This window comes from Hoplias malabaricus, chromosome 16 (assembly GCF_029633855.1).
Source record: "Hoplias malabaricus isolate fHopMal1 chromosome 16, fHopMal1.hap1, whole genome shotgun sequence".
Classification (NCBI taxonomy): Eukaryota; Metazoa; Chordata; class Actinopteri; order Characiformes; family Erythrinidae; genus Hoplias; species Hoplias malabaricus.
Window position 1 is genome coordinate 1,902,702 of NC_089815.1, and position 26,792 is coordinate 1,929,493.

Genomic DNA, 26,792 nt, shown 5'->3' on the forward strand with positions numbered 1-26,792 from the left:
TGGACCTCACGTGATCCGGCAACCACTGCACACAGCCAACACCCCACAGACCCGAGTTCTGGAGACTGACCAAAACATTATAACCATCACAGTGCTGTTTCAGATCCTTCTCTAGAGGGGGCGCTGTAACAGGATCATCAGTGTTTATCAGGTCAGTTGTCAGTGGTTTTAAACTTGTGGCTGATCAGTGTGAAATATATATAATGGATTAAAAAATACAATATATTAATACATACATGAGGGCGTCACGGTGGGGCACCAGGTAGTGTCTCTGTCACAGCTGCAGGGGCCTGGAGGTTGTGGGTTCAAGTTTCGCTTCGAGTGAGGAGTGTGGTGTGTTCTCCCTGTGTCTACGTGGGTTTCCTCCGGGTGACTGTCTGTGAGGAGTGTGGTGTGTTCTCCCTGTGTCTACGTGGGTTTCCTCCGGGTGACTGTCTGTGAGGAGTGTGGTGTGTTCTCCCTGTGTCTGCGTGGGTTTCCTCCGGGTGACTGTTTGTGAGGAGTGTGGTGTGTTCTCCCTGTGTCTGCGTGGGTTTCCTCCAGGTGACTGTCTGTGAGGAGTGTGGTGTGTTCTCCCTGTGTCTGCGTGGGTTTCCTCCGGGTGACTGTCTGTGAGCAGTGTGGTGTGTTCTCCCTGCGTCTGCGTGGGTTTCCTCCGGGTGACTGTCTGTGAGCAGTGTGGTGTGTTCTCCCTGTGTCTGCGTGGATTTCCTCCGGGTGACTGTCTGTGAGCAGTGTGGTGTGTTCTCCCTGTGTCTGTGTGGGTTTCCTCCGGGTGACTGTCTGTGAGGAGTGTGGTGTGTTCTCCCTGTGTCTGCGTGGGTTTCCTCCAGGTGACTGTCTGTGAGGAGTGTGGTGTGTTCTCCCTGTGTCTGCGTGGGTTTCCTCTAGGTGACTGTCTGTGAGGAGTGTGGTGTGTTCTCTCTGTGTCTGTGTGGGTTTCCTCCGGGTGACTGTCTGTGAGGAGTGTGGTGTGTTCTCCCTGTGTCTGCGTGGGTTTCCTCCAGGTGACTGTCTGTGAGGAGTGTGGTGTGTTCTCCCTGTGTCTGCGTGGGTTTCCTCCGGGTGACTGTCTGTGAGCAGTGTGGTGTGTTCTCCCTGTGTCTGCGTGGGTTTCCTCCGGGTGACTGTCTGTGAGCAGTGTGGTGTGTTCTCCCTGTGTCTGCGTGGGTTTCCTCCAGGTGACTGTCTGTGACGAGTGTGTTGTGTTCTCCCTGTGTCTGCGTGGGTTTCCTCCAGGTGACTGTCTGTGAGGAGTGTGGTGTGTTCTCCCTGTGTCTGCGTGGGTTTCCTCCGGGTGACTGTCTGTGAGCAGTGTGGTGTGTTCTCCCTGTGTCTGCGTGGGTTTCCTCCGGGTGACTGTCTGTGAGCAGTGTGGTGTGTTCTCTCTGTGTCTGTGTGGGTTTCCTCCGGGTGACTGTCTGTGAGGAGTGTGGTGTGTTCTCCCTGTGTCTGCGTGGGTTTCCTCCAGGTGACTGTCTGTGAGGAGTGTGGTGTGTTCTCCCTGTGTCTGCATGGGTTTCCTCCGGGTGACTGTCTGTGAGGAGTGTGGTGTGTTCTCCCTGTGTCTGCGTGGGTTTCCTCCGGATGACTGTCTGTGAGGAGTGTGGTGTGTTCTCTCTGTGTCTGTGTGGGTTTCCTACAGGTGACTGTCTGTGAGGAGTGTGGTGTGTTCTCCCTGTGTCTGCGTGGGTTTCCTCCAGGTGACTGTCTCTGAGGAGTGTGGGGTGTTCTCCCTGTGTCTGCGTGGGTTTCCTCCAGGTGACTGTCTGTGAGGAGTGTGGGGTGTTCTCCCTGTGTCTGCGTGGGTTTCCTCCAGGTGACTGTCTGTGAGGAGTGTGGTGTGTTCTCTCTGTGTTCTGGTTTCCTCCCACGTTCCAAAAACACTGTAGGTGTGAGTGTGTCGCCTTGTAAAGGACTGGTGCCCCCTCCAGGGTGTGTTCCCCTTTTTGCGCCCAGTGATTCTGGGTAGGCTCTGGACATGCATTTAATATATATATAGTTACAATGTCCTTTCATTTTATTAATCTTATTGTGAATTAAATAAATATATATTTAGAATCTATTTAATTCACATTATAATTGAAAAGCATCTTCCCGGTTCCATGTTTATTAGAGTTACAGAACTCTGCTCTGACCCCAAAAACCTGCTTAAAAGATGAAAAGAATTCAATTGAGAGCAAATCCCCACAGAAAAAAAAACACAAACAAACAACAACAAAAACACGTTTAATCTCTGTCCATAAACCAGCCCCTCGTCCTCTCTCTCTCTCTCTCTCTCTCTCTCTCTACCCTTTTATCTCCTCTCTCTTTCTTTCTTTTCATCTCTCTATTTTGCTCTTTCAAACTCTCTCTCTCTCTCTCTCTCTGTTTTACACAGTGCTATTCTGCCCCCAGTGGCCAATGATTTGAACTACACAGCCTGTAGTTTAGATTCACTCGGCCAGTTCACATTAGCATAAGTGCGTTTTCACACCTGCACTGTTTGGTCCGGTTAAATCAGACCCTGGTGCGTTTTCCCCCTGGGTGCGGTTTGTTTGTGAAGATGTGAACGCAGTAATCGCTCTCGGATTCCGACCAAAACGATCGCACCTTGAGAGGAGACGGTCTCGGTCCCACACCAACTCTGGAGCAGTTCGTTTGTGGTGAGAATGTGATCTGTCCTTGATCTGATCCAATTATCATGTGAACTCCTCAGGTTTGAGCTACAGTAGCCCGGTGTGCTTGTCATTATGGGATGGTACATTGCTCAGATAACTGTCAGCGCTATAAACAAGTGCAGTTGCTACCGTTGCTCTGTGTTAAATAGCACAGACACATGCACAACTCCACAACACGGGATCTTCTTCCTGTTTTAACATTCTAGCTCCGCCCCTTACAGGTCTGACCAATAAGCGAAGAGAACACTGTGTGAAAACAAAGTAAACTCTCAGACCAGAGCAAACAAACGACAAGTGTGAAAACACCCTAAAGGTGCTGAACATGTTCTCGCTGGGTTCAGTACGGGTCTGGGCTCGGAGCGGGTCGGTACCTGGGCTACTAGTGGGACCCCGGTGAGCTTCATGTAGTGGATAAATGTAGGCTGCTCAGTAACTCTCTATATGGAGTCGACGTGGGCCCGGAGTGTGTTGTCTTCATTTAGAAGCTGTTTGCATGTGTGTCATCTTGTGGGCTGTCCATATTGTCCAGATGCCCAGCATTGACCCTGAAGGGCATACATATGTGAGGCCAAGAGTTAACCCATGGACAAAACCTGCTGGTGCCCATCTGTGCTGTCCATATGGGCCCCAAATACATCCAAAAGCTTGTGGACGTTCATTATAATGGGTCTCTATAGCCTCTATAGAAAAGCGCTGCAGGGTTCTCTGAAGCTGAAGTGATGTTGCTCCATCCAGTTCCTCTGGGATGAGTCAGAGTAGTGTCTGTGATCCAGGACTAATCACCCAACGTCAGTTTTACTCATGGTTTCCTCATGAAAGTAAGAAATAACACAAGCTACAGGATTTTCTGCAAAACTGATGGATGGTCATGTGACCACAAATGTCCGAATAAATCATTTTCATACGCTGTGTGAGAAATAAAGAACCACTGTGGACTTCTTTTTCATTTCTGCTTTTTAATCAGAGGAACATTTGTATTATGTTTCATATTTGTATCATTTTTAGATGTTCCTGTTTGATAAAGAAATTTAGACAATTGTTATTTCTGAAATCAGTTTTAAGTAAAAGACTGTGGCGTTGGAGATGGAAGAGTAAAGTTGGTGCTGTGCTGAATTCACTGCTTTTTTGTGACAGTAAGCGAAAATACTTCCGCTTTTCACTTCACTTCTTCAACATTTTCTCTCACTCTTGTGATCCCCGCCACGTTCTCATTTCACAAGGTTATATAACAGAGAGGACTATTAACAGATCTCTAAATCAAGTGCAGACAGGCCTCATGGTAATGTAACTACCACAAATCAGTTTTAAATGGGTTAATAGTTTTATATTTAAAGAGTAATGAATGAAAGTATAAACCTCACACTGCTTGTGTAAGTAAAACACATCATTACAGATATAGATTAGGACAAGACTTTAAGTTCTTCAGTGCATCACTGGATTTCTTCCATTTCATCCCAATTCTGACACCAGTTTTGTCCAAGAATGAGGCCAGCGTAGCTCATGTAACAGCATTTTTAATGGCTCCTAAAGTACCCAGCTGATTAAGTTACATAATTTAGTCATTCCCACAAATTTTTAAGTTGATCCCACCTTTAAATTTATTTTGGTGTGGTGTTAACAGAAAAGTTCTGTACAGATAATGAATGTGTGTCTCAAAATAAGGATAAGGCGCTTCAAAATGTTTAAAGGCTAAGCACCACTTAATGGACCTCCATGAATATTTCACATTATTGTAGTTACTGACAGATATAAGTATGAATTAAAATGAAAATAGCAGCTTAATTTGCTTTAAAACTGACAATTTTATTAAACTGACGGAAAAACCCGAGCTCGCTACGGAAATTCTCGAACGCGACGGTGACGTCACTGGTGGACAACAGCTGAACAACGCCGCGGTAAAACACCGTTATGACTGACTGTTATGACAGTATCTAGCTAAATAACCAACATTATTCATGACAATAGCCTAGCAATAAGCTAAACTCAAATGTAGAGGTACCGTTATTCTTGTAAATGTGATCGAAGTCGAACTCGAATTCATCCGACACTATAAACCTCCGTAATGCAGCTACGTAGCCGAGTATAATCTGAGACACCGAGTTTAGCGAGTCAAGCTAACGTTAACTAACACCAACTAAAACAGGCGAAGTGAGTGTCCTTACCCTGTTTACCTCCATGTTACAGAGGCTCTTGAACACCTTTCGTTGGTGTCCTTACATGTCCATATTGTTGGAAAAGCGCCAGTGAAATGAGCTACAGATAACGGAGTGAGCGGAGGGTCCTTTCCAAAGTGCCCGTTTAAAGTGGACAAATTTAGTCCATTTTCTGGATATTTTGGGATCTTTGGGCCATTTGTTCACAGATGTCCCACTGTACATTGAATGATTGCAGCCAAAAACAACACACCTTTTCGTCATTTTGCATTAAATTAAGTGCAGCTTCTAGAGTGTTGTCCACCATCTACGTCACAGGCAAGACGCCTATTAGAGTTTCCCAACACCGCTGGGGGGGGGGGGACCAACGGTCTTTTAAACCTTATTCCTTCAATTAGTAAGAAATAACATGTTTTCTGACTATCAATAAACACAAGTTAGGAACTCAAACTCCACTGTATTTATTTGTTTGACACTTTCATATCGCTGCTGCTTAGCCTTTAAATAAACAACTAGTTAATCCTGAAAAAAATGCTTGACTGATTCAGTCGTTAAAAGACTACACTACCCATAATTCTGTGCGTTTCATCACCCATCACGTGTGTGTGTTGCTTTATCAGCAGCAGTGAGACTTCATTCTCTCAGAAACGTAGACTTTAATCCATGAAATCTAAACCTTTCTGAGCTGCTGGACTCTGAAGTTCTTCACAGACGCGTAGGGTTCGGTTCTGTTCAGGTCAGTGGCTTCATTTACGTTTATTATTTATTTACAGCGAATGGGACAGAGATAAACAGCGAGGCCTTTTAATAAATAAATACCGGGTGCCTGCTTCGCTGCTGAAACGGGGGACACAGAAATAAGAGAATTATGGTGGTAACTTTGAGCCTTTTATTTTAGAAAATCACCGCATTACGTGTTGGTATCATTTTCTGGCAGTGAACAGATTTAACTTGATTTTAGACACGATGAAGCCCATATATTAGGCTTTATTTAATTTTTAAATATATTTCGCCTTTAAAAACATCTCCACCTTTGATCAGACCAAGACTGAATGTTTAAAACCGACACTTTAAAATCCAAAATGTTCAGGTATCGTCCCATAGACTGAGCCTCAGTTCTGCCATGTTTTCTCTCATATTTACGTTTGTCTTTTCAGTGTTTAATTAAAAAAGACACAGTCTATTCTTTATTATTAACGTACAACAGTCAGTATTTGGGGTTGAGGTAAAGCTAGGTTTGTTTTGTTCGCGTTTGTTTTCTCATCTTTGCTTTTAAAGAAGGAAGTTGTAGTTTTCCGAGGGAGAGGGTTCACTGCGAATAAAGCTGAGCCAGCGTCGCTCGAAACTACAATTCCCATGACGTCTTGCGTAAGCGGGCGAGTCACTGCTAAAATCACGGATAAAAGACTCAGGAGAATTACACAATAACGAGCTTAACAGCTCTAATACGATTAAACATTACTCACACAATTAGACTGTATTTTAATGTTATTTTATCGGAGCTGTTTGACAGCGGATTATTGTGAAAATAAATGTGGTTTACCCTCTGACTGGATTAAAAAAATACAATATTCATTTACAAGAGCAGTCACATGAAACTCACATGAGATCACTCAGCAGGCTCTGTTTTCCCTGAGTGGATCAGTTAATGATCCATAGATCGCACCCCCCCCCCCCCCTTTCACATATTGATCCAAGTTTATAACGATTAATACAGAACACACAGAATAGTGTGACACGCTCAGGCCACTAGGTGTCAGTGTAACTACTGAGTTATACGTGAGGAAGAATCACTGGAGAAAACAGGTTGCAAACTGTGAGTAATAAACGAACAGCTTTTAAAGCAGGCTCTATATTACTACGTTTTGTATTTGTCAAACAGACAGTTTGTGTGTTAAAAAATTCTGCTAAACCCACCATCCCTGGGTCTGAAATCGCTCCCTGTTCACTGTTCCCTCTGTCACTCACTACACAGTGCACTGTTATAACTGAAGACAGGAGGGTAGTGAACAATTTTGGAAACTACCTCATGTGCAGGGCATTATGGGAATCCACTAATATCAGCTAGTGTACATGGCTTCTACACCACATTTTGAAGTGCATTGTGGGATTGTTTGAGCGCACTGAAAAATTGTCCACTGTGTTTTCAGACGCTACAACAACAAAATGGCTAAACACCAAGTTAGTGCACTAAATAGTTAATAGGGCACGGTTTTGGACACAGTGCCAGTTTTGCATTTTCAGCAGATAAGGTCAGGAAAACTTTCCTCCGGGTGACTGTGAGGAGTGTGGTGTGTTCTCTCTGTGTCTGCGTGGGTTTCCTCCAGGTGACTGTCTGTGAGGAGTGTGGTGTGTTCTCCCTGTGTCTGCATGGGTTTCCTCCGGGTGACTGTCTGTGAGGAGTGTGGTGTGTTCTCCCTGTGTCTGCATGGGTTTCCTCCGGGTGACTGTCTGTGAGGAGTGTGGTGTGTTCTCCCTGTGTCTGCGTGGGATTCCTCCGGGTGACTGTCTGTGAGGAGTGTGGTGTGTTTTCTCTCTGTGTCTGCGTGGGATTCCTCCGGGGGACTGTCTGTGAGGTGTGTTCTCTCTGTGTCTACGCGGGTTTCCTCCGGGGGACTGTCTGTGAGGTGTGTTCTCTCTGTGTCTGCGTGGGTTTCCTCCGGGTGACTGTCTGTGAGGAGTGTGGTGTGTTCTCCCTGTGTCTGCATGGGTTTCCTCCGGGTGACTGTCTGTAAGGAGTGTGGTGTGTTCTCTCTGTGTCTGCGTGGGTTTCCTCCGGGTGACTGTCTGTGAGGAGTGTGGTGTGTTCTCCCTGTGTCTGCGTGGGTTTCCTCCGGGTGACTGTCTGTGAGGAGTGTGGTGTGTTCTCTCTGTGTCTGCGTGGGTTTCCTTCTTTTTTTATTAATTTTTACTGTGTTTATAATTAATTTGTTCATTTATTTATTTGCACATGTTGTCTGTAACCATTCAGCACTTTAAATATCTGTGTACTTTACTGAGTACTGAATACACACGTGTTTATATTTAGAGAGAGAGAGAGATTTAAGGGTGAGATGTCACTGTACTGTGAAATGTCTGTTGTATTCAATGGTGTGCTGTGAGTCACTGTGTAAACTCACTGAGGCCTGATTCTGATTCTCCTTTTGTTTTTCTTTCTTCCTCAGGCCCCGCTCTGACGTTGTTCTTCACCCACAGCATGTGACGTGTGATGCCCCAGTTGTCAAAGTGTATATTTATTTAGTCGTCTGACGGCTCCATGGCGTCTTCCTGCCTCCACGTTAAGATCTCCTGAGTGTGTGTGTGTGTGTGACCCCATGCCGTGCCCCTGGCCCCTGCCACGTGTGTGAGAGCTCCTGTCAGTGTGTGTGTGTGTGAGTGTGAACCGAGCCTGGGACGATGTCACGAGCAGATCTGGCAGTGAACTGTGAGGCGGGGGATTGGGGGATGAGTGATGATGCTGGTGAGAGGGCGTGGCTGCTGCAGAGCCCCAGCGTGGACTCCATTCTGGCTCCCGGCCGAAAAGAGGAGAGCAGGGGAGGGACCTCGGCGTTTGCGGCGGTGTTTATAGTGGTCAATGCGGCGCTGGGGGCGGGGCTTCTCAACTTCCCTGCTGCGTTTAATATGGCTGGAGGGGTGACGGCTGGCGTGGTGCTGCAGCTGGTGAGTCCTGTACTCTGTAATGTTTGTTTAATCGTTGTGACAAATTGCAGTACACCTCTGGAAGTGTAGGGGGCGATGTGACTTTTGTTATTTCTCTTCTGATGCATTGTAATGCTCTTCTCTTATGTTTGTTTATTTTGTAGTGCATGATGGTCTTCATCATCACTGGCTTGGTGATTCTCGCTTACTGTTCTCAGGTAAAGATCTGCACCACACACACACACACACACACACACAGACCAATAAGTCCAACAGATAAAGAGCAGAGAGACGTTGTTATTGGCCGGTCGTCAGCTCTGGGCTTACTTTATCTAGTTAACTCAAATCCGGATTTGTGACAGACTCAGACTTTTCCCCACAGCTTTACACTTCCTTTGTTTGTTCAGGTGAGTAACGAGAGCACGTATCAGGAGGTGGTGAGAGCTGTGTGTGGGAGGGTTCTGGGGGTCATCTGTGAGATCGCCATCGCTGTGTACACCTTCGGCACCTGCATCGCCTTCCTCATCATCATCGGGGACCAGCTCGACAAGCGTGAGTCTGTCTCTCTCTCTGTCTCGCTCGCTCACTCAATTATACACTAACTTCCTCATCATCACTGGGGATCAGCTCAACAGGCATAAGTGTGTGTCTCTCTCTCTCTCTCTCTCTCACACACACACACACATGAGAGAGACAGCCTTAGTTATGGCCCACTGCAATAAAAGCTGTTTTTTCTGTTCTCTTTTTCTCCGGACAGTGATTGGAGCTATGACCCATGACTCGGAGGCGGAGGTGGGCTCTCATTGGTTCACAGATCGAAGATTCACCATCACAGTGACCTCAGTTCTCATCATTCTTCCACTGTCCATCCCCAAAGAGATCAGCTTCCAGAAATACGCCAGGTACAGCACCCTCCAGTCTGCGCTTGGCTTTGAGTATCATTCTGTGGCTTTCTGTAGAGGTTATACGCTGTCGTTAAAGGGTTAACCGTGATGTTTTTGTTTGTCTTTAGCACGTTGAGTGTGATTGGCACCTGGTACGTGACCATCATCATCATCATTAAATACATCTGGCCGGACAAAGAGTTTTCTCCTGGAGACATCCCCACCAGGTTGGTGCTGTTTCAGTTTCCAGTGTGTGTACGGTGTGTATGGTGTGTGTGGTGTGTATGGAGTGCATCTCAGTTCCTAGTGAACTTTCTGATCAGCTGCAGTGGTACTTTTCCTCTGCGTGGTACCAGCACTGCTCTGCCCTGGGGGGGAGGGGGAGGGGGTTGAAGACTTGGGACGGGCTGCTTTTTAGGAGCTGTTTGTGTAGAGTTTTATTGTCAGTAGCTGTTTTATGCAAAAACACTGTGCATTTATCATTTTATATATTTCTCCAGTCCTGCGTCATGGACAGATGTTTTCAACGCAATGCCCACAATCTGCTTCGGCTTTCAGGTATTTATCTCTCTCTCTCTGTCTCTCTTTATCTGTGTGTGTGTCTCTCTTTATCTGTGTGTGTCTCTCTCTCTCTCTCTGTCTCTCTTTATCTGTGTGTGTCTCTCTCTGTCTCTGTCTGTCTTTCTCTCTCTCTCTCTGTATCTGTGTGTGTGTCTCTCTCTCTTTGTCTTTCTTTGTCTCTGTCTGTCTTTCTCTCTCTGTGTGTGTGTGTGTCTCGGTCTGTCTTTCTCTCTCTCTTTCTCTCTGTCTGTCTCTCCCGCTCTCTCTGTAACTGTGTGTGTCTCTCTCTGTCTCTTTCTCTTTCTCTGTGTGTGTGTGAGAGCTTTTTTCATTGTATGGAAATAGTCTAGGAATTTTGAAACCAAGAATTAGGAAGTTACTTATTTAATCTCTCTCTCTCTCTCTCTCTCTCTCTCTCTCAGTGTCATGTGAGCAGTGTCCCGGTGTTTAACAGTATGAAGAAAGCGGAGATTCGTCCGTGGGGAGTCGTGGTCACACTCAGCATGATCATCTGCCTCTTTGTTTACACAGGCACAGGTTTGTAATCCACGCACCTGACCGGTGTGTGTGTGTGTGTGTGTTTCTCAGCGATCAGTGCTAGCTCTGAGTGTGTACACGCTGTCTCTGCAGGAGTCTGTGGTTTCCTGTCGTTCGGCTCTAACGTGAGTCAGGACGTCCTGATGTCGTATCCGTCCAACGACGTGGCTGTGGCCATCGCACGCGCCTTCATCATCATCTGCGTCGTCACCTCGTATCCCATACTGCACTTCTGTGGACGGTACGAGTTTACGGTCATCATCTGATTTTCCAAATGAAACCATTATAGTGACACCTGTTCTGAAGTGTGTGTGTGATACAGGGCAGTAGTGGAGGGGCTGTGGTTGAGGTTTAAAGGGGAGGAGGTGGACACAGACGTGGCGAGAGAGCGTAGACGTCGTTTGCTGCAGACACTCGTCTGGTTCTGCTTCACTCTCCTCCTCGCTCTCTTCATCCCAGACATCGGGCGAGTGATCTCCCTCATCGGGGGTCTCGCAGCATGCTTCATATTCGTCTTCCCAGGTATTTATCACAGTCACATTTCACAGTAAATTAAAGATCTTGTCACGGTATATTATAATAATAATAATAATAATAACACTCTTGGGCGGCACGGTGGTGCAGCAGGTTAGTGTCACAGTCACACAACTCCAGGGGCCTGGAGGTTGTGGGTTCGATTCTCGCTCCGAGTGACTGTCTGTGAGGAGTGTGGTGTGTTCTCTCTGTGTCTGCATGGGTTTCCTCCCACAGTCCAAAAAAACACACGTTGGTAGGTGGATTGGTGACTCAAAAGTGTCCGTAGGTGTGAGTGAATGTGTGAGTGTGTGTTGCCCTGTGAAGGACTGGCGCCCCCCCATTCCCGCCTTGCGCCCAATGATTCCAGGTAGGCTCTGGACCCACCGCGACCCTGAACTGGATAAGGGTTACAGATAATGAATGAACGAATGAATGAATAACACCCTTATAACACTCAGCCTGGTTCAGATTGGTCTTTGACAGTGTGTTTATTACAGATCTGAACTTCCTGTTTGCTCTCTGTTTGTTAGGTTTGTGTTTAATTCAGGCCAAACTCTCCGAACATGACATCCACTCCGCCGGGTAAACACACGCTCCGCTTCTTAATCGTATTCAAATAAAATACATGATAAACTCATGCAACTGTCTTTTGCTTACGTTTCTCTGAACCTTTCCGCAGCTGGAAGACACTGGTGGCCTATGGGGTCGTCACGGTAACCATCGGAGCCTTCATCTTTGGCCAAACCACCACCAACGCCATTTACAAAGACATCATCCACGGAGCGGACAGCTAATACACGGACTACAAGGACTGCGACTTCAAACCTGCCGCTGATTAAACACAAGCTCCTCCACTGCGCCGGGAGCTCTAATGCAGTCCAAACGGTTTAAATCTAGCTGATATCTCTAATATCTCGCATTGTGAGCTCATGGGTGGCTGATATTATACAATTATTTAAACAATTTGAAGAGAATTTTAATGTTTACGTTTTTTTTAAGTTGCTCTTTCATTGGTGGATAATGACATCATACGTTAATGAAGTAAAGCCACTGCCAATGAAATAAGACCCACTCTTTTAACAGATAAAAACACATAATAAACCTGTACATATCTCAGTTAACCTCAAAATATCCTTTAAACAAAGTCACGATGAGAATATTACGGATGGAGAATAGATTTAATGGACTTTGACTCGCTCAGAGCTGATTATCTGCAGTGAATATTACATTTATACCTCGTAATGCAGCACAGATCCAGTCCGCATGCAGCATGCACTCCCCTGTAGTGTGTGTGTGGAAATGTTCAAAAGAGAACATGACAACACTATGTTGAGAGCAGACCACTTTGGGTTTACTTTTTTGTCTTTTATTTATTTTTTTTTTAAATAATTTCCGCAGATGCCTCATAATTTTGAAGTGTTTTGGATGTTAGAGTTCTCTGTTCAGTGGTGGGGAATGGAACCAGGCGATGAACCCAGCACCTTGTGTCCTCTCCTCCACCACTGACCTCCTCCTGTGTAAAGAGCTCGGTGAAGAAGAAGAAGAAGAAGGATGATGATGATGATGATTTGCACCTCTTCGCCATGAATGTGTTTACAGTGATTGTGTTTTAAGCCAAAGCCGCTCCAAACAGTCGCCAGACGTCAGCCCCCCCCCTCACCACCACACACACACACACACCGTTTACTGTCCTCACTGTCAGAGGGGATTTTCAAAGGAGGACGTCTGGTTCCATTCCCCACCGCCGTCAACAGTCCAGTGTCTGGAGTTACTACAGAAACCAAACCCTTAGAATTTCCCTTTTAATTGTGGGGAGTTGTCTTCTGGTGCTTTATTTCCTTTTATTTTTGTCACATTTTAACATTTTATTTGACTGCTTTTGAATATTTTTACTAGAATTTGATTCAGAAGTCGTCAGTAAAATGAAACGAAAAAGGGACTCTAGCTTTTAAACAACTGGAAGTGACTGAAATACAGTGAATTAACAGTGTTTTAGTTTTATTTTAAAACAATGAGTGTTTCTGAGTGAAATTTTCTTAATTGTATTTAATGTCTCTGTAATTTCTCTGTGTGACATCACTGTGGGAATGATAATGGAATTGTTTTCTAAATTATTATGTAAATATATCATGTGAAAATATCTGCTAATGGAGATGAATCATTTGATTAAAGTTTCACATTAATGTCTGTAAAATCTAAAGAACCTAATATTTTATTATAATATTTATTACTAGATATTGATGTAACACTGAATTTAAGATTATTTCACTCAGCGGTACACCATCTTTGCACAGTTTACTTTTAATCATGAGCCTGAAATCCCAGAGTCACTTTATTTCTGTTGTGATGAACTCTGACAATGATCAGTGACGTTTGGGCAGACGTCTCGTCTTCTCTCAAAGTGATGTTTAGTGACGCACAGAAGACATGTCAAAGTTTACACTTTTATTTTCTATTGTTTGTTATAATTACAGTTTTTTTTATTATTATTATTTTCAAATCAATAAAGGGAACTGATGGAGGACAATCTCTTTCATGTTTTATATTTCACTGCTGTTACAACCCATCACACTAAAAACACATGTCCTGGGGTCCATGAATGAACTGACGTGTGTGTAGTATTTAAACAATAAAACACTCTTTAAAGTCAGTTAGTTCAAGCTTAAGCTGCGTAAAGTCTCTTGAATCAAATATGTTAGTGATTACATAAAGACTTACTTATTCAGCTTACAGCACTTTAGCCCCGCCCATTCATGGTGAAGTTATAAAGGGGTTGTTCTGTCCAAGAGCAGACCTCCGTGTGGGTTTCCCCCGGGTGACTGTCTGTGAGGAGTGTGGCGTGTTCTCCCTGTGTCTGCGTGGGTTTCCTCCGGGTGACTGTCTGTGAGGAGTGTGGTGTGTTCTCCCTGTGTCTGCGTGGGTTTCCTCCGGGTGACTGTCTGTGAGGAGTGTGGTGTGTTCTCTCTGTGTCTGCGTGGGTTTCCTCCGGGTGACTGTCTGTGAGGAGTGTGGCGTGTTCTCCCTGCGTCTGCGTGGGTTTCCTCCGGGTGACTGCCTGTGAGGAGTGTGGCGTATTCTCTCTGTGTCTGCGTGGGTTTCCTCCGGGTGACTGTCTGTGAGGAGTGTGGCGTGTTCTCCCTGCGTCTGCGTGGGTTTCCTCCGGGTGCTCTGGTTTCCTCCCACGCTCCAAAAACACACGTTGGTAGGTGGATTGGTGACTCGAACGTGTCCGTAGGTGTGAGTGTGTGAGTGAATGTGTGTGTGTCTGTGTTGCCCTGTGAAGGACTGGCGCCCCCTCCAGGGTGTATTCCCACCTTGCACCCAATGATTACAGGTAGACTCTGGACCCACTGCGACACTGTGAGCGGTTACAGACAATGAATGAATGAATGAATAATTAAATGATCACACAACAATTAAATTGCTCAAGTCAAGTCAGAGCGCACGGTTTTGTCACTCAGACTAGTAGCACACAGCTGAACAAGATTATGTTTTTTTCAAAATCCAGTGTGCAATATAAACATAAAGGCCAGTGCACTTGTGACTACAGGTAAGTAGATTAGACAGGTACTAGACAATATCTGTAGAAAACACTGAGAAAAACATTGGGACATTTACTAGTCATTAAAATAATGTATTCTCTCGTTTTTTTCTACCTGCTGGTGGAGGCTGGACATTTCTCGCTGTGTCCGGCAGAGGGAGCCGCAGAGCAGCGCTGGGACGTGATTGTGACGTCATACGGTGGGAGAGGGAAGATGGCGGCGCGCATGATGTTGAGAACAGCGCTGCAACAAACACGTAAATATAAACCAAACCAATGTTTTTAAAGACTTTAACCCCGGGATTAGAGCCGGAGGTCTGGGCCTGGCGCTTCCGGAGGATTCAGCTGTGAATCAGCGGCTGTGTTTTATAGAGAAGCGCTTTGTCATTGAACACTGTCTTCACTGCAGTTTGTGTTTAATCTGAAAGTGTATCATCTCCAGGTTTAATCTGGACTCAGAACATGGTCCTCATCCACCCTCCGCTCGGTTCATTTCCACCACTGGTCTTTTCCTGTGTGTGACATTTGGGCTTGATCTTATACACGTGTGTGTGTGTGTGTGTGTGCAGTGATGGAGGACGTGTTGTGAAGACATTCCAGTTCAAAATGTAAGGATATTTTATTGACTTTAAGAGATTTGTTGTGTTGTTTGTTGCAGGACGTACAGCTCCTTTCTTCACACAGTGTCCGAGGTCAAAGGGCACCACTTTTCCAAACAAGTAAGAGTCCCATCTGCATTTTAAAGTTCAACGAGAGTTTATTGTCATTGTCACAGTAAGGAACAGGTTCTGTGTTCAGTGAAATGCTTTCTTTCATTAAAAGAACAGAAAGAGTTCGTTAACCTAGTGGTCTTTCCTTTGACACTTCTGTACCCCCGGCCTGAGGGCAGAAGTGTGAACAGTCCACGCTGGGGGTGGATGGGGTCTTTAAGGATGGAGGCAGCTCTCCTGCGGACGCTCTGGTGGTAGGTGCTTTGCAGAGAGGGTAGTGGAGTCCTGGTGATCTTCTCAGCGGTCTTCACCACTCTCTGCAAGCGTTTTCGGTCCGTCGCAGTCGTGCTGCCGTACCACACGGTGATGCAGCCAGTCAGGGGGCTCTCGATGACACAGCTATAAACATTTCTGAGGATTCTGGGTGACTTCCCAAATTTTAAAGCAGTGTTTTAAACCTGGTCTAGATTTACCTTCTCATGGAGAAGTCTTGCCCCAAAAACAGGAACATTGAGTGAGTGAGAGAGAGAGAGAGAAATAAGAGGGGGAGAGAGTGAGAGAAAAAGAGAGCGTGAGAGAGAAAGGGGGAGAGAAAGAGAGAGAGAGTGAGAAAATGTGAGAATGAGAGAGTGAGAAAGAGATATATAGAGAGAAAGTGAGTGTGAGAGAAAAATAGAGAGAGAGAGAGATAGTGAGAAAGAGAAAAAGAGAAAGAGAGGGGGAGAGAACAAGAGAGTGAGAGAAAGAGGGGGAGAGAGAAAGAGAGAGTGAGAAAACGTGAGAGAGAGTGAGAAAGAGATATATAGAGAGAAAGTGAGTGTGAGAGAGAAAAATAGAGAGTGAGAAAGAGAGAAAGAGAGGGGGGAGAGAAAGAGAGAGAGTGAGAAAAAGTGAGAGAGAATGAGAGAGTGAGAAAGAGAGATGTATATAGAGAGAAAGTGAGTGTGTGAGAGAGAGAGAGAGAGAGACGATTGTTTTATTTACACAGTATTAACGGGTCGTGATTAAACTCAAAATTGTGGATAACAGATTCACATTCCCAAAGATGTTCTTTCAAATAAAAATACTTTCAGATAATTGTTTACAAATTTATTAATTTTTATAACATTATGTCTCTCAGTTATGTTCCAGAGACGTCTTTGTCCAGACCCCCGTGGCCCAAGCTTCCGTCGTACGACAGAGAAGAAGAAGCCGAGAAACATCACGGTAAAATTTATGTTAATTAATCAATTTATTCACAAATCCACTGACTTCAGTTTGTGAGGAATTTATTACAAAGTTGATCAAGTATTTCTTCCAAAATGAACTAATAGTCTCTAATCGTCGGGGAAGACATCACACAGGTTACTTACGCATTGCTGTGAGGGTCTGATTGCATTCAGCCTTGAGAATTTTATTGAAGTCAAATACAGATTTGAATAGTATTCGTTGTGGGCCACAAACTCCAGTCAAACTTCAGTCAAACACCAGTGTAACTCATCACAAAGGTATTGGATGGAGCTTCAAATCCGATGGTGATTACAAAATTTAGAAACGCACATTTTTAAAAAAACAGCACTGTCATGATGCCCCCAGTGGAGAATGTTCACCTGCTAAAGGTGAGTGAGTGAGTTACGAGGCATGTTCAGGAAGAGCTTCATATTCCTCACGCACCGAATCATTTTCTAAAGAATTATTACAAGGTCAGGTGTCCACAGCGCTGTTGTTGAACCGGTTGTTAATGACGTGCTTTGTTTCCTGCAGCCGTTGTACAGAAGGTGAACCGTTTGATTGAGAACGGAGAATACGGACGGTTATTCGCTGTCGTCCATTTCGCCAGCCGTCAGTGGAAAGTGACCAACGAGGATCTGATCCAAATCGAAAACCACATTGAGGCAGAATGTGGGGAAAGGATAGTCCTGGAGAAGGTGAGTCCCCCGAGCTTCCCACTGATCTCCCACTCTGTCTGTGTTTGTCTTTAACACTCTGCTGTTGTGTAGGTGCTGCTGGTCGGAGGAGAAGATTTCACACTCATCGGGAAGCCACTGCTCAGGTAACTTTCAATCAGAGAGGCTCCTGTCTGAATGCCACCTCCCCGTCACTGGGCTGTGGAGCAGTTGAAAGGTTTCCTGGAGCGATGGCCCTTCAACCAATGTGGTGTTTGTCATTCAGAACTAATGCTCCGATATCAGCACCTGACCTTACTAATGTCTGTGGTCTAATGCCATCAAATCCTCATCAGATTGTCATTAAATCTATGGTCAGTTCTCCTCAGAATTGTACGTAGAGACTGTAGACAGTGCTGAAGTGTTACAGTGAGAGTCTACGAGCGCTGAACGAGGAGGTTCTGTTCTCTCTGTTTTCACACCATCTGTCTGACTGTCTGTCTGCTTTCACACTCAGCCGTGACCTGGTCCGAGTCGAGGCCACAGTCCTAGAGAAAACAGAGTCCTGGCCCATGGTGCACATGCGATTCTGGAAGAGACACAGGTTCCAGAAGAAGAAAAGTGAGTAACTCCGTTTTCAGGTGTTGATTTATTCAGGAATTCTGCCTAAAGGCATCGACCGGATCTTAAACTCCACCACAGACTGTTTCAGCTGCACGTTTGCTTTAATCACCGATGCTCATAATGTGTCTCAGTCTCAGTGTTATACATTTTTTATGATGCTTCTCGTAATATACTGTGATATGAGGTGGAGCTGTGGATAAAAATGCAGTTTTAAGGCTTTGTGGAATAATTAAGGTAATAAAATATTGACAGAGCCACAGACAGAAACATACTGCTGTTTGTTAATTGACCCCTGAATGCAGCCTATCAGCAGAGTGTGTGTGTCACTACTGTCTGTTTATATTCCTGTATTTATAACTGCAATAGATATTTATTCACTGTCTGTGACCCGTATCCAGTTCAGGCTTGCGGTGGGTCCAGAGCCTACCTGGAATCATTGGGTGCAAGGCGGGAATACACCCTGGAGGGGGCGCCAGTCCTTCACAGGGCAACACACACACACTCACACCTACGGACACTTTTGAGTCGCCAATCCACCTACCAACGTGTGTTTTTGGACTGTGGGAGGAAACCGGAGCACCCGGAGGAAACCCACGCAGACACAGAGAGAACACACCACACTCCTCACAGACAGTCACCCGGAGAAAACCCACGCAGACACAGAGAGAACACACCACACTCCTCACAGACAGTCACCCGGAGGAAACCCACGCAGACACAGAGAGAACACACCACACTCCTCACAGACAGTCACCCGGAGGAAACCCACGTAGACACAGGGAGAACACACACATGTTTTTAATAACACGGCAGGTTAGAAATTAAAGGTTAAAGAAGTGAAAAAATGTTAACCCTGGGGCTCCCTCTTGGTGCCGTGGTCTGAGTGGTGGCCCCATCATCAGGAGATCTTGGGTTCAGTGCCCTGTGCCGCCTCCGCCATCTTAGGCCGGGAGTCGTACAGAGAGCACGCTTGACTTCCCTCTGTGAATAAAGGATGGCCCTCCCTCTCCCTTCTCTCTCCTCATGATGCCAACCACTGCAGGAGTCTGTCAGCTGATGTGACAGATCTGGGTTGTTTGCCTTCTCTTCCAATGCGCTGAGCTGTAGATAAGATTCTGTACAGTTTCCAGATCTTAACTGAAATTATTTTGTAGCTGCTTCATGCGTTTACGAAGTCTGTGTCGGTTTAATTTCAGGGTGCAGTCAGCGTGGTTTTCCACCGTTCTTTCAGCCGTTACACTGACTCCTAGTAGCCTGGATGTGTCAGAGGTTCTGTATTAACCTGTTTTAAACACAGCCGGGACCCACTCTGAAGCAAAAGACTTGCAATTTGATTCTTAAACTTCTTTTAAAAATAATAATTATGTGAATGAACCGTGCTGTTTTTCTGGTGGTGGTGAAAACGACTAAAACCCTGCCGTTTCTGACGATGCTCTGCTCCAACAAAGTTTTCAGCCCCGAGCTTTTGGACTGTCCTCAGAGAGTGGCCTGAATTCCTAGGCAGACGTAAACACCAATTACAGGCTAAATATAGTTTTGATGATTTGTTTTGGAGTCAACAGGACCTTTGCTCTGGAGCAAAACCTTAAAAATACACAACCCCTGACCAGCTTTCACTTTGGAGAAGTACTCTCTGAGGGTGGGGGGGCTGAGAGTTAAATCCAGTCGGAGTGAGATATATTTGCTGTTTCTTCTGCTCTGTCTAAAAGTGACGTCAAACTTTTGGTTATTCTCTGCATTTGTGTAATTCCTCTGTGTCTCTGTGTACATTCCGGACGTCACACACACACACACACACACACACACACTGATGTCCTGCTTTGGAAATCCTCAGTGTAAGATATTTTTGTGTTTCCTTGCAGTCATCGTGCAGCCGCAGACGATTCTTCGGATCAACACCATCCAAGTTTCTCCGAATTTAAGATGAAACCGCCTGGTTTTTGTAAATAAACTGCGCCCCTCGTTTTGGAGGAAAATCCTGTCCCTGTTTAATGTTTAATTAAAGATTGCGATGTTTCATTTCTTCTTGTGTTTCTTCAATTGTTTTTATCTTTTATTTAAGGGTTATATTCTTAAATACGTGTATGATTCCTGTAAACAGTTTTATTCTCAAATGAATGAGATTTATTTCTGATTTATCTCTAGTTTAAATCTCTAACAAACACATCACTCTCTCTCAGTTCAGTTTATAATGAAGGGTGATGTAGTGAATAATGAACTGCTGATAGATAAAGACTGTGTAATAGTTGGGTTTACAGTGACGTTGGTGATGTTTGGAGCAGGAGTGTGGTGGTGTTCTTCAGAAGCGGTCCGTGTTGTGACTCGTGTGCAGTGTTTGAAGCTGAGTGTGATGTTGGTGTCACAGCAGAGTCCTGAAAAACTACTCATTTTATCACAGTGAGATTCAGCTCAGGTTCTGAATTCCTGATATGGGCTTAACCTCCGCTACAGCTCCTTAGTGGTGGTAGGAGTGTGTGAGGTGCATGCTGGGTATTGTAGTGAAATAAGGTTAATGGAGATAAACTAACGTTAGATTACATTACATCACATGAGAAATAACAGTTTTAATGTTTTAATTATCTGCTGTTGTTGGGTGGGGGGTGGACAACGTTTTGCTGTGTGTGTGTGTGTGTGTGAGAGAAAGAGAGAGCTAGAGAGAAAGAGAGATAGAGCTAGAGAGAAAAAGAGAGAGAGATAGAGAGAGAGCTAGAGAGAAAGAGAGAGAGAGATAGAGCTAGAGAGAAAGAGAGATAGAGCTAGAGAGAGAGCTAGAGAGAAAAAGAGAGCTAGAGAGAAAGAGAGAGAGATAGAGTTAGAGAGAGAGAGATAGAGCTAGAAAGAAAGAGAGAGAGAGCTAGAGAGAAAGAGAGAGATAGAGAGATAGAGCTAGAGAGAAAGAGAGAGAGCTAGAGAGAGAGAGAGAGATAGAGCTAGAGAGAAAGAGAGAGAGAGCTAGAAAGAAAGAGAGAGAGAGATAGAGAGATAGAGCTAGAGAGAGAGATAGAGCTAGAGAGAAAGAGAGAGAGTAAGAGAAAAAAAGACAGTGATAGAGAGAGAGTGAAAGAGAGAGAGAAAAAAAAGCACTAGAGGGCGCTGTTGTATGTGTGGCATGTATGAATGAGTGTGTGAATACACACACACACACCGTGGAAATCCTGTGGTGGTTATGTCTCGCCGTCTCTCTCTCTCTGGAGAATCTTCTCCTTTCTCCTTGAGCACATTTGAGAAGTAAAAGAGGAGAAACCCCAGCCATGAGTTCCAGCTTCGCTTTATCGAGGAGTCTGAGGAGAACTGGGAGCTTTCCTTCTGCAAGAACTGTGAGGATAGTCATCTTAGGACAAGCAGCAGTGGGAAAAACAGGTACATTATTGTTTCTGTGGTCACAGTGTGTGTGGTGGTTTTCCACCTTAAAAAACTGTTAATCAGTTAAAGGGAATAAAGTCTTCATTAGTGCGAGTCTAAAACCAGCTTATTTCCACCTTAAACTGAAAGTCTTGCTGTTTTATAGTGTTCTAGTTCACATTAAATGTGTTGGCTTCTTGATCGAATTTTAAATTCCACCTTAAATAAACAAGTTAAAGTTTTAATTTCCTACACATAGTGCGTTTCTTTAATAAATGTTCCATCTTAAAAAGTGCATTGATTTCACATCCCTCCACCACCTGGAGATGCTTTTTAGTTCCACCTTAAATTGAAAGGTGACGTTGGCTTCCTGCGCTTGTCAGAATGCAACAGATGAATCATTTAAGGTGGAACGGAGAATTCCAAAAACTAGTGAAGTATTTCATATTTACGTTTTTCTTTCAATGAACTGATGCTTTATTTTTTTCTGTTGCTTCTGTTGAAGTGTAATTCACCCATTCATCCGTTCATCCACTCATCCCCTATCCCTCTTCTGTGTGATGTGTTTTCTTCCAGCTCTAGCTGTGAGATTTATCACTAAGAGGTTTATCGGGGAATATGATCCAACTCTAGGTGAGTCTGAGTGTCACACATTACACACACAACCATTATATGGTCCTCCACCCTGTCCTAGAGGGTCTCCATCAGGTCCTGTTGACCCCTGTGACCTCTAGGGCTGCGTAATGTAGGCTATAGTTGATGTCTGGTTCCATTCACCACCACTGGCCACTACTCTGAGTGCTTTGCGTATTTCATACAGACCCTTTAATGGCTTTGTTTACAGCTCAGGTATCTGCTTAGACATCAATATTAGTTTATCTGTAATTTTCTGTTTTATTATTATTAATGAATCACCGTGTGGTGGTACAACTGACTTATTGCAACTTTAAACGAGACATAAGTGTGATGACATTTGTTTGGCTGTTTATTACAGAAACTATCTACAGACATGAGGTGACGATCGGAGGAGAGGCAGTTATCTTCGAGATATTGGACACGGCGGGACAGGTACGACAATATTAATACTGGTCATTTAATTATTATTAAAACAAATATTATATCGTAGCAGTAAAAAAGTGGGCGGTGTGAAGTGGTGCTGAGCTTTTACACAGGATTCACAGTAATTTGATTAATTCAGTATTTGTTTTATGCAATTAGCAACCACCTGAAATACCTTAGAAACCACTCTAGCAGTCATCTACGTTACCATAGCGACCACATAGGAGCATCTTAGAATTAGAATTAGAATCAATTTATTAGCCATTGTGCTCGCACACAAGAATTTGTTCTTCGCATTTAGCCCAATCCGTGCAGTGAAACACACACTTAAACACACACACACACACACACACACACACACACGCTAGTTAACACTAGGGGGCAGTGAAACACACACACAGCCTAGTGAACACTAGGGGGCAGTGAAACACACACTTACACACACACACGCTAGTGAACACTAGGGGGCAGTGAGCACACATGCCCGGAAGGATGGGCAGCCCTAGCCATGTTACAGTTGTGGGTTAGGTGCCTTGCTCTTTTATTATATGTTCATCTCCTGCAGTGAAACCTCTGGTACATTTGTAGGACGTATTTCACCTTTAATCCCAGCCCTTGTCCTGATCTGCCCTCTGCTCTGATGTCCGATGTCTTCCTGCAGGAGGAGGACGCCCTGATGGTGGAGGAGAAGATCAAATGGGGCGACGCTTTTGTGATCGTGTACTCGGTGACTGACCGCTGCAGCTTTGACGAGGTGATGCGGCTGTGCTTCCTGGTCAACCACATCCACGCGGCGGGAGGGCGAAGGAGCGGCGAGCCCCCTCCCATCCTCATTGTGGCCAATAAGAAGGACCTGGAGTTCGACCGCATGGTGACCCCTGAGGACGGGGAGACTCTGTCCCGCGGCCTCAAGCTCCCTCTCCGCGAGATCTCCGTCAGAGACGGCTGGGAAGAGACGGCGGCGGTCTTCCACGCCCTCTACAGCCACGTCCTGCAGGTCCTTCACTCGTCCCCGCCCTCGTTCCGCAGGCGAACCGGCTCCAGAATGATGGACAAGATTCCCAGGATCCACTCCAACTCTGCTCTGACCTCTACAGGACGCAGCTTCAGCTTCGGCTCCTTCAGAGACCTCCTCCCTGACTGAGGGGGCGTTGAAGCAAATAGACCTTCACAATCCACAACGTAAACAGAATTGGGCACCTATCATATCTGAGCTTAATGTATTGAAAAAACAAGACTGGACAAGCCTTCAGCTGCAAAGCATGTGTCCCAGATATTTTAGCACTAGGGTCAGTCATCCACACAGGCCCAGAATTTACGTCCTTATCACCAGTCGTCCTTCAGAGTGAATTAGGCTCATGAGTATCATCCTGTATTTCAACAGTGGCATAAAACGTGACATCTGTCGTGTGTCATGCAACATTTCATGTGACCTGCCTCATAAAGGACACCATAAAGGGCTTGTGTTTAGAGCCTGAGGACATCAGCTGTAGGTTTAAACTCACAGTGAGGAAATATAGAATCACATGAAGGTCACTGATAATCAGCTGGGATTGGTTTGATGATGTCACACTGTGAAACACAGTCATTCACGGTTTGTCAGAGTTATTGATCACGGAACGGACTTAAAAGCTGAAGGGATGCCTCAGAAAAGCTCAACTCAATCACTTTCTGAATTGATCTGAAGTCAATGCGGAGAAACAATTTAGAAGATTGAAGCGAACTTTATTGGTTCCCGACATGAGCTTCCAGTTTTCCGTACGGCTCTTTCCCCATGGAACATTCTGAATATTATTACATTGATTCTCATTTTACACCGTTTTAACATTTGAAGGAACAGTGGACAGTGAATGAGACGGGACCGGAGACGTGTCGACGGAGCGATGCTGGAATCTTGACAAATCCGTGGACCACCTCTTTGAGAGCGTTGTTGGATTCCGTGCCACTGATGGAGCTTCAGCTGAGATTCATCTTTGACTAATGCCTCTGTGTCCTGAGAAACAACTGAACACTAATCTTGGATGCTCCTGAGACGTGGCCCTTAGATTAACCAAGAAAAACCGAGAGCAGCATTAGATTGTGGACGTGAAATTGAAAGGTCAGACAGAAAAGCATGATGTTCGAGTTAAAGATTTATTATTAGACACTGGTTTTCTTCATCTTTTTCTGCTTGAATTAATTGTGTCCATAAAACACAGCACTGAAAGCTTTGTTCAGCGCCATGTGGAGAGTTTACACAGTAGCTCTCAGTGTTAAAGCAGATGGACGAAATAATAAAGTGCTCCAATTTCTCGGATTCAGCTTCTTTTATGGAGGATGCTCGTGGATTTCTCTTGTTTCTTAAAGCTTTAAAAGCAATGATTAGTGAGGTTTATTTGATGGTGTTTAGTGTCCTTGGGGCTTTATGATCATGACACACCACTGATTCTGGAGCTTCGGCTTTTTATTGCAGAGAAGAATGATCCAGGGCCGCACGGTGGCGCAGCAGGTAGGTGTCGCAGTCACACAGCTCCAGGGGCCCCCCTCTGGGTGACTGTCTGTGAGGAGTGTGGCGTGTTCTCCCTGTGTCTGCGTGGGTTTCCTCCGGGTGACTGTCTGTGAGGAGTGTGGTATGTTCTCTCTGTGTCTGCGTGGGTTTCCTCCAGGTGACTGTCTGTGAGGAGTGTGGCGTGTTCTCCCTGTGTCTGCGTGGGTTTCCTCCGGGTGACTGTCTGTGAGGAGTGTGGTGTGTTCTCCCTGTGTCTGCGTGGGTTTCCTCCAGGTGACTGTCTGTGAGGAGTGTGGCGTGTTCTCCCTGTGTCTGTGTGGGTTTCCTCCGGGTGACTGTCTGTGAGGAGTGTGGTGTGTTCTCCCTGTGTCTGCGTAGGTTTCCTCCGGGTGACTGTCTGTGAGGAGTGTGGTGTGTTCTCCCTGTGTCTGCGTGGGTTTCCTCCAGGTGACTGTCTGTGAGGAGTGTGGCGTGTTCTCCCTGTGTCTGCGTGGGTTTCCTCCGGGTGACTGTCTGTGAGGAGTGTGGTGTGTTCTCTCTGTGTCTGCGTGGGTTTCCTCCAGGTGACTGTCTGTGAGGAGTGTGGCGTGTTCTCCCTGTGTCTGTGTGGGTTTCCTCCGGGTGACTGTCTGTGAGGAGTGTGGTGTGTTCTCCCTGTGTCTGCGTAGGTTTCCTCCGGGTGACTGTCTGTGAGGAGTGTGGTGTGTTCTCCCTGTGTCTGCGTGGGTTTCCTCCAGGTGACTGTCTGTGAGGAGTGTGGTGTGTTCTCCCTGTGTCTGCGTGGGTTTCCTCCGGGTGACTGTCTGTGAGGAGTGTGGTGTGTTCTCCCTGTGTCTGCGTAGGTTTCCTCCGGGTGACTGTCTGTGAGGAGTGTGGTGTGTTCTCCCTGTGTCTGCGTGGGTTTCCTCCGGGTGACTGTCTGTGAGGAGTGTGGTGTGTTCAGAGAGATACTGGGCACTTTAAGAAGTTCCACTGACCACAGCTCTCTCTCTCTCTCTCTCATGAGGAAGCTTAATGAGATCAGACTTCTGTGCTTTTACTGCGGTCAGTATTTACTCAAGTGGAAAACTACTTTTACTGAAGGAAGGATATGCCACACTCCTCTGGTTATGCTCCATGGGATTAAGCCTAGTCTGGGACTACTATAGTCCAGGACTAATCCCCTGTCTGGGACGCTGTCCTCGTAGGTCTAGTCTAATTTGTACACAGTGTAAAGTACAGAATGAAATGGGACGCTCTGGAGCAGTGGCACATGAGTAAATCCCCAAGCGTGGGTTTGATGGGCATTAACCCCAGTGATGGACCTCAATCCCAGTCCTGTAGGATGTGCCGGAGTGCCGTTTATAGTTATTCATCATCAGCAGCTGATCTCACTGATGTTCTAGTGGCTAAATGCCAGCAAATCCTCACATCAATGTTCCAACATCTAGTTTATAGTCTTCACAGTTCAGTAGAGAGCGCTGCAGCAGGAAAAGACCCATGATTCCATCTGTGCCTCAGAAATATTAGGTATAACCCGTAGTTTTACATTAGAGACATTATCTTTTGCAGTGGAAGGCTCAGAGATTTAGTCGTTAATGTGGTCACACACTCTGCATCTGTAATGAATTGTGACTGAAGTGCTTCATTTATCGCCTCAGAGCAGATGGTGGCTCCAGAGTAATTTCGCTGTCTGATGTGAATCCATTTAATCAGCATCCAGTCAGCTTCCCGTTACACGCCGCTAATGGGTTTCATGTTGGTTGACACTCGCCTGTTTAATGCAAATGCAAATTAAATATTAAACAGACTGCAAACATGAGCTACTACCAAGTAAAATCATCGTGAAGCTAGTTTTCGTTTTAAATTCTTTATTTTGAGACGGTTGTGAGAGTATTACAACATGATTCGCCCATTTCTAAATGTTTATTGTTGTTTACGTTGATTTTATTCAGAGGGGGAGTGTCTTAATGGGCCTCAGGCAGGTCATGTGTCGTACTGTAATGTTTATATTTTAGAAAACGTCCAATGAACATCAAGAAACTGGTGGATTATAATGTTACGAATTTGTTGTGAGAATATTGAGATTTTAAAGATTTACAGTGTTAGTGTTCTTCCCTATGCTTCCTGCAGTTACATATCTCCACCAGAGAGGTCGCAAATTCCCCAAACCTACGTAGAGCTGATGATTTTTACACTTTATAGATTTGGCATTTATCCCCCAAAGCAACGCT

At 45.3% G+C, this 26,792-nt stretch overlaps 3 protein-coding genes across 3 annotated transcripts; all 3 read left to right on the plus strand.

Annotated features, from left to right (window-relative positions):
- Window positions 1-5,411: 5,411 nt before the first annotated feature.
- slc38a7 (solute carrier family 38 member 7) lies at window positions 5,412-13,467 on the plus strand. Its single transcript, XM_066647507.1, has 12 exons — window positions 5,412-5,549; window positions 7,978-8,473; window positions 8,617-8,670; window positions 8,860-9,004; window positions 9,210-9,354; window positions 9,465-9,563; window positions 9,837-9,894; window positions 10,320-10,434; window positions 10,528-10,675; window positions 10,757-10,956; window positions 11,481-11,532; window positions 11,630-13,467. Exons 2-12 carry the CDS (start codon window positions 8,210-8,212, stop codon window positions 11,742-11,744), a joined length of 1,395 nt encoding a protein of 464 aa, XP_066503604.1. The 5' UTR covers window positions 5,412-5,549; window positions 7,978-8,209; the 3' UTR covers window positions 11,745-13,467.
- A 1,151-nt stretch (window positions 13,468-14,618) lies between these two features.
- mrpl21 (mitochondrial ribosomal protein L21) lies at window positions 14,619-19,698 on the plus strand. Its single transcript, XM_066648080.1, has 7 exons — window positions 14,619-14,748; window positions 15,150-15,210; window positions 16,322-16,407; window positions 16,945-17,108; window positions 17,181-17,233; window positions 17,584-17,687; window positions 19,553-19,698. Exons 1-7 carry the CDS (start codon window positions 14,706-14,708, stop codon window positions 19,615-19,617), a joined length of 576 nt encoding a protein of 191 aa, XP_066504177.1. The 5' UTR covers window positions 14,619-14,705; the 3' UTR covers window positions 19,618-19,698.
- Window positions 19,699-20,778: 1,080 nt separating this feature from the next.
- Window positions 20,779-24,378, plus strand: LOC136671987 (ras-related and estrogen-regulated growth inhibitor-like). Its single transcript, XM_066647913.1, has 4 exons — window positions 20,779-21,050; window positions 21,609-21,665; window positions 22,027-22,100; window positions 22,753-24,378. The coding sequence occupies exons 1-4, from the start codon at window positions 20,942-20,944 to the stop codon at window positions 23,233-23,235; spliced, it is 723 nt and encodes a 240-aa protein (XP_066504010.1). The 5' UTR covers window positions 20,779-20,941; the 3' UTR covers window positions 23,236-24,378.
- The last annotated feature ends 2,414 nt before the right edge of the window (window positions 24,379-26,792 follow it).

Bases quoted from the DNA above. Each gene is read 5' to 3' on its own strand.
- slc38a7 (XM_066647507.1), top strand. From the start codon at position 8,210: ATGTCACGAGCAGATCTGGCAGTGAACTGTGAGGCGGGGGATTGGGGG. The intron at 9,355-9,464 runs GTACAGCACCCT...GTTTGTCTTTAG, and splicing joins AGCTTCCAGAAATACGCCAG to CACGTTGAGTGTGATTGGCA. The intron at 11,533-11,629 runs GTAAACACACGC...ACCTTTCCGCAG, and splicing joins CATGACATCCACTCCGCCGG to CTGGAAGACACTGGTGGCCT.
- mrpl21 (XM_066648080.1), top strand. From the start codon at position 14,706: ATGGCGGCGCGCATGATGTTGAGAACAGCGCTGCAACAAACAC. The intron at 15,211-16,321 runs GTAAGAGTCCCA...TATGTCTCTCAG, and splicing joins GGCACCACTTTTCCAAACAA to TTATGTTCCAGAGACGTCTT. The intron at 16,408-16,944 runs GTAAAATTTATG...TGTTTCCTGCAG, and splicing joins AGAAGCCGAGAAACATCACG to CCGTTGTACAGAAGGTGAAC.
- LOC136671987 (XM_066647913.1), top strand. From the start codon at position 20,942: ATGAGTTCCAGCTTCGCTTTATCGAGGAGTCTGAGGAGAACTGGGAGC. The intron at 21,051-21,608 runs GTACATTATTGT...GTTTTCTTCCAG, and splicing joins AGCAGCAGTGGGAAAAACAG to CTCTAGCTGTGAGATTTATC. The intron at 22,101-22,752 runs GTACGACAATAT...GTCTTCCTGCAG, and splicing joins TATTGGACACGGCGGGACAG to GAGGAGGACGCCCTGATGGT.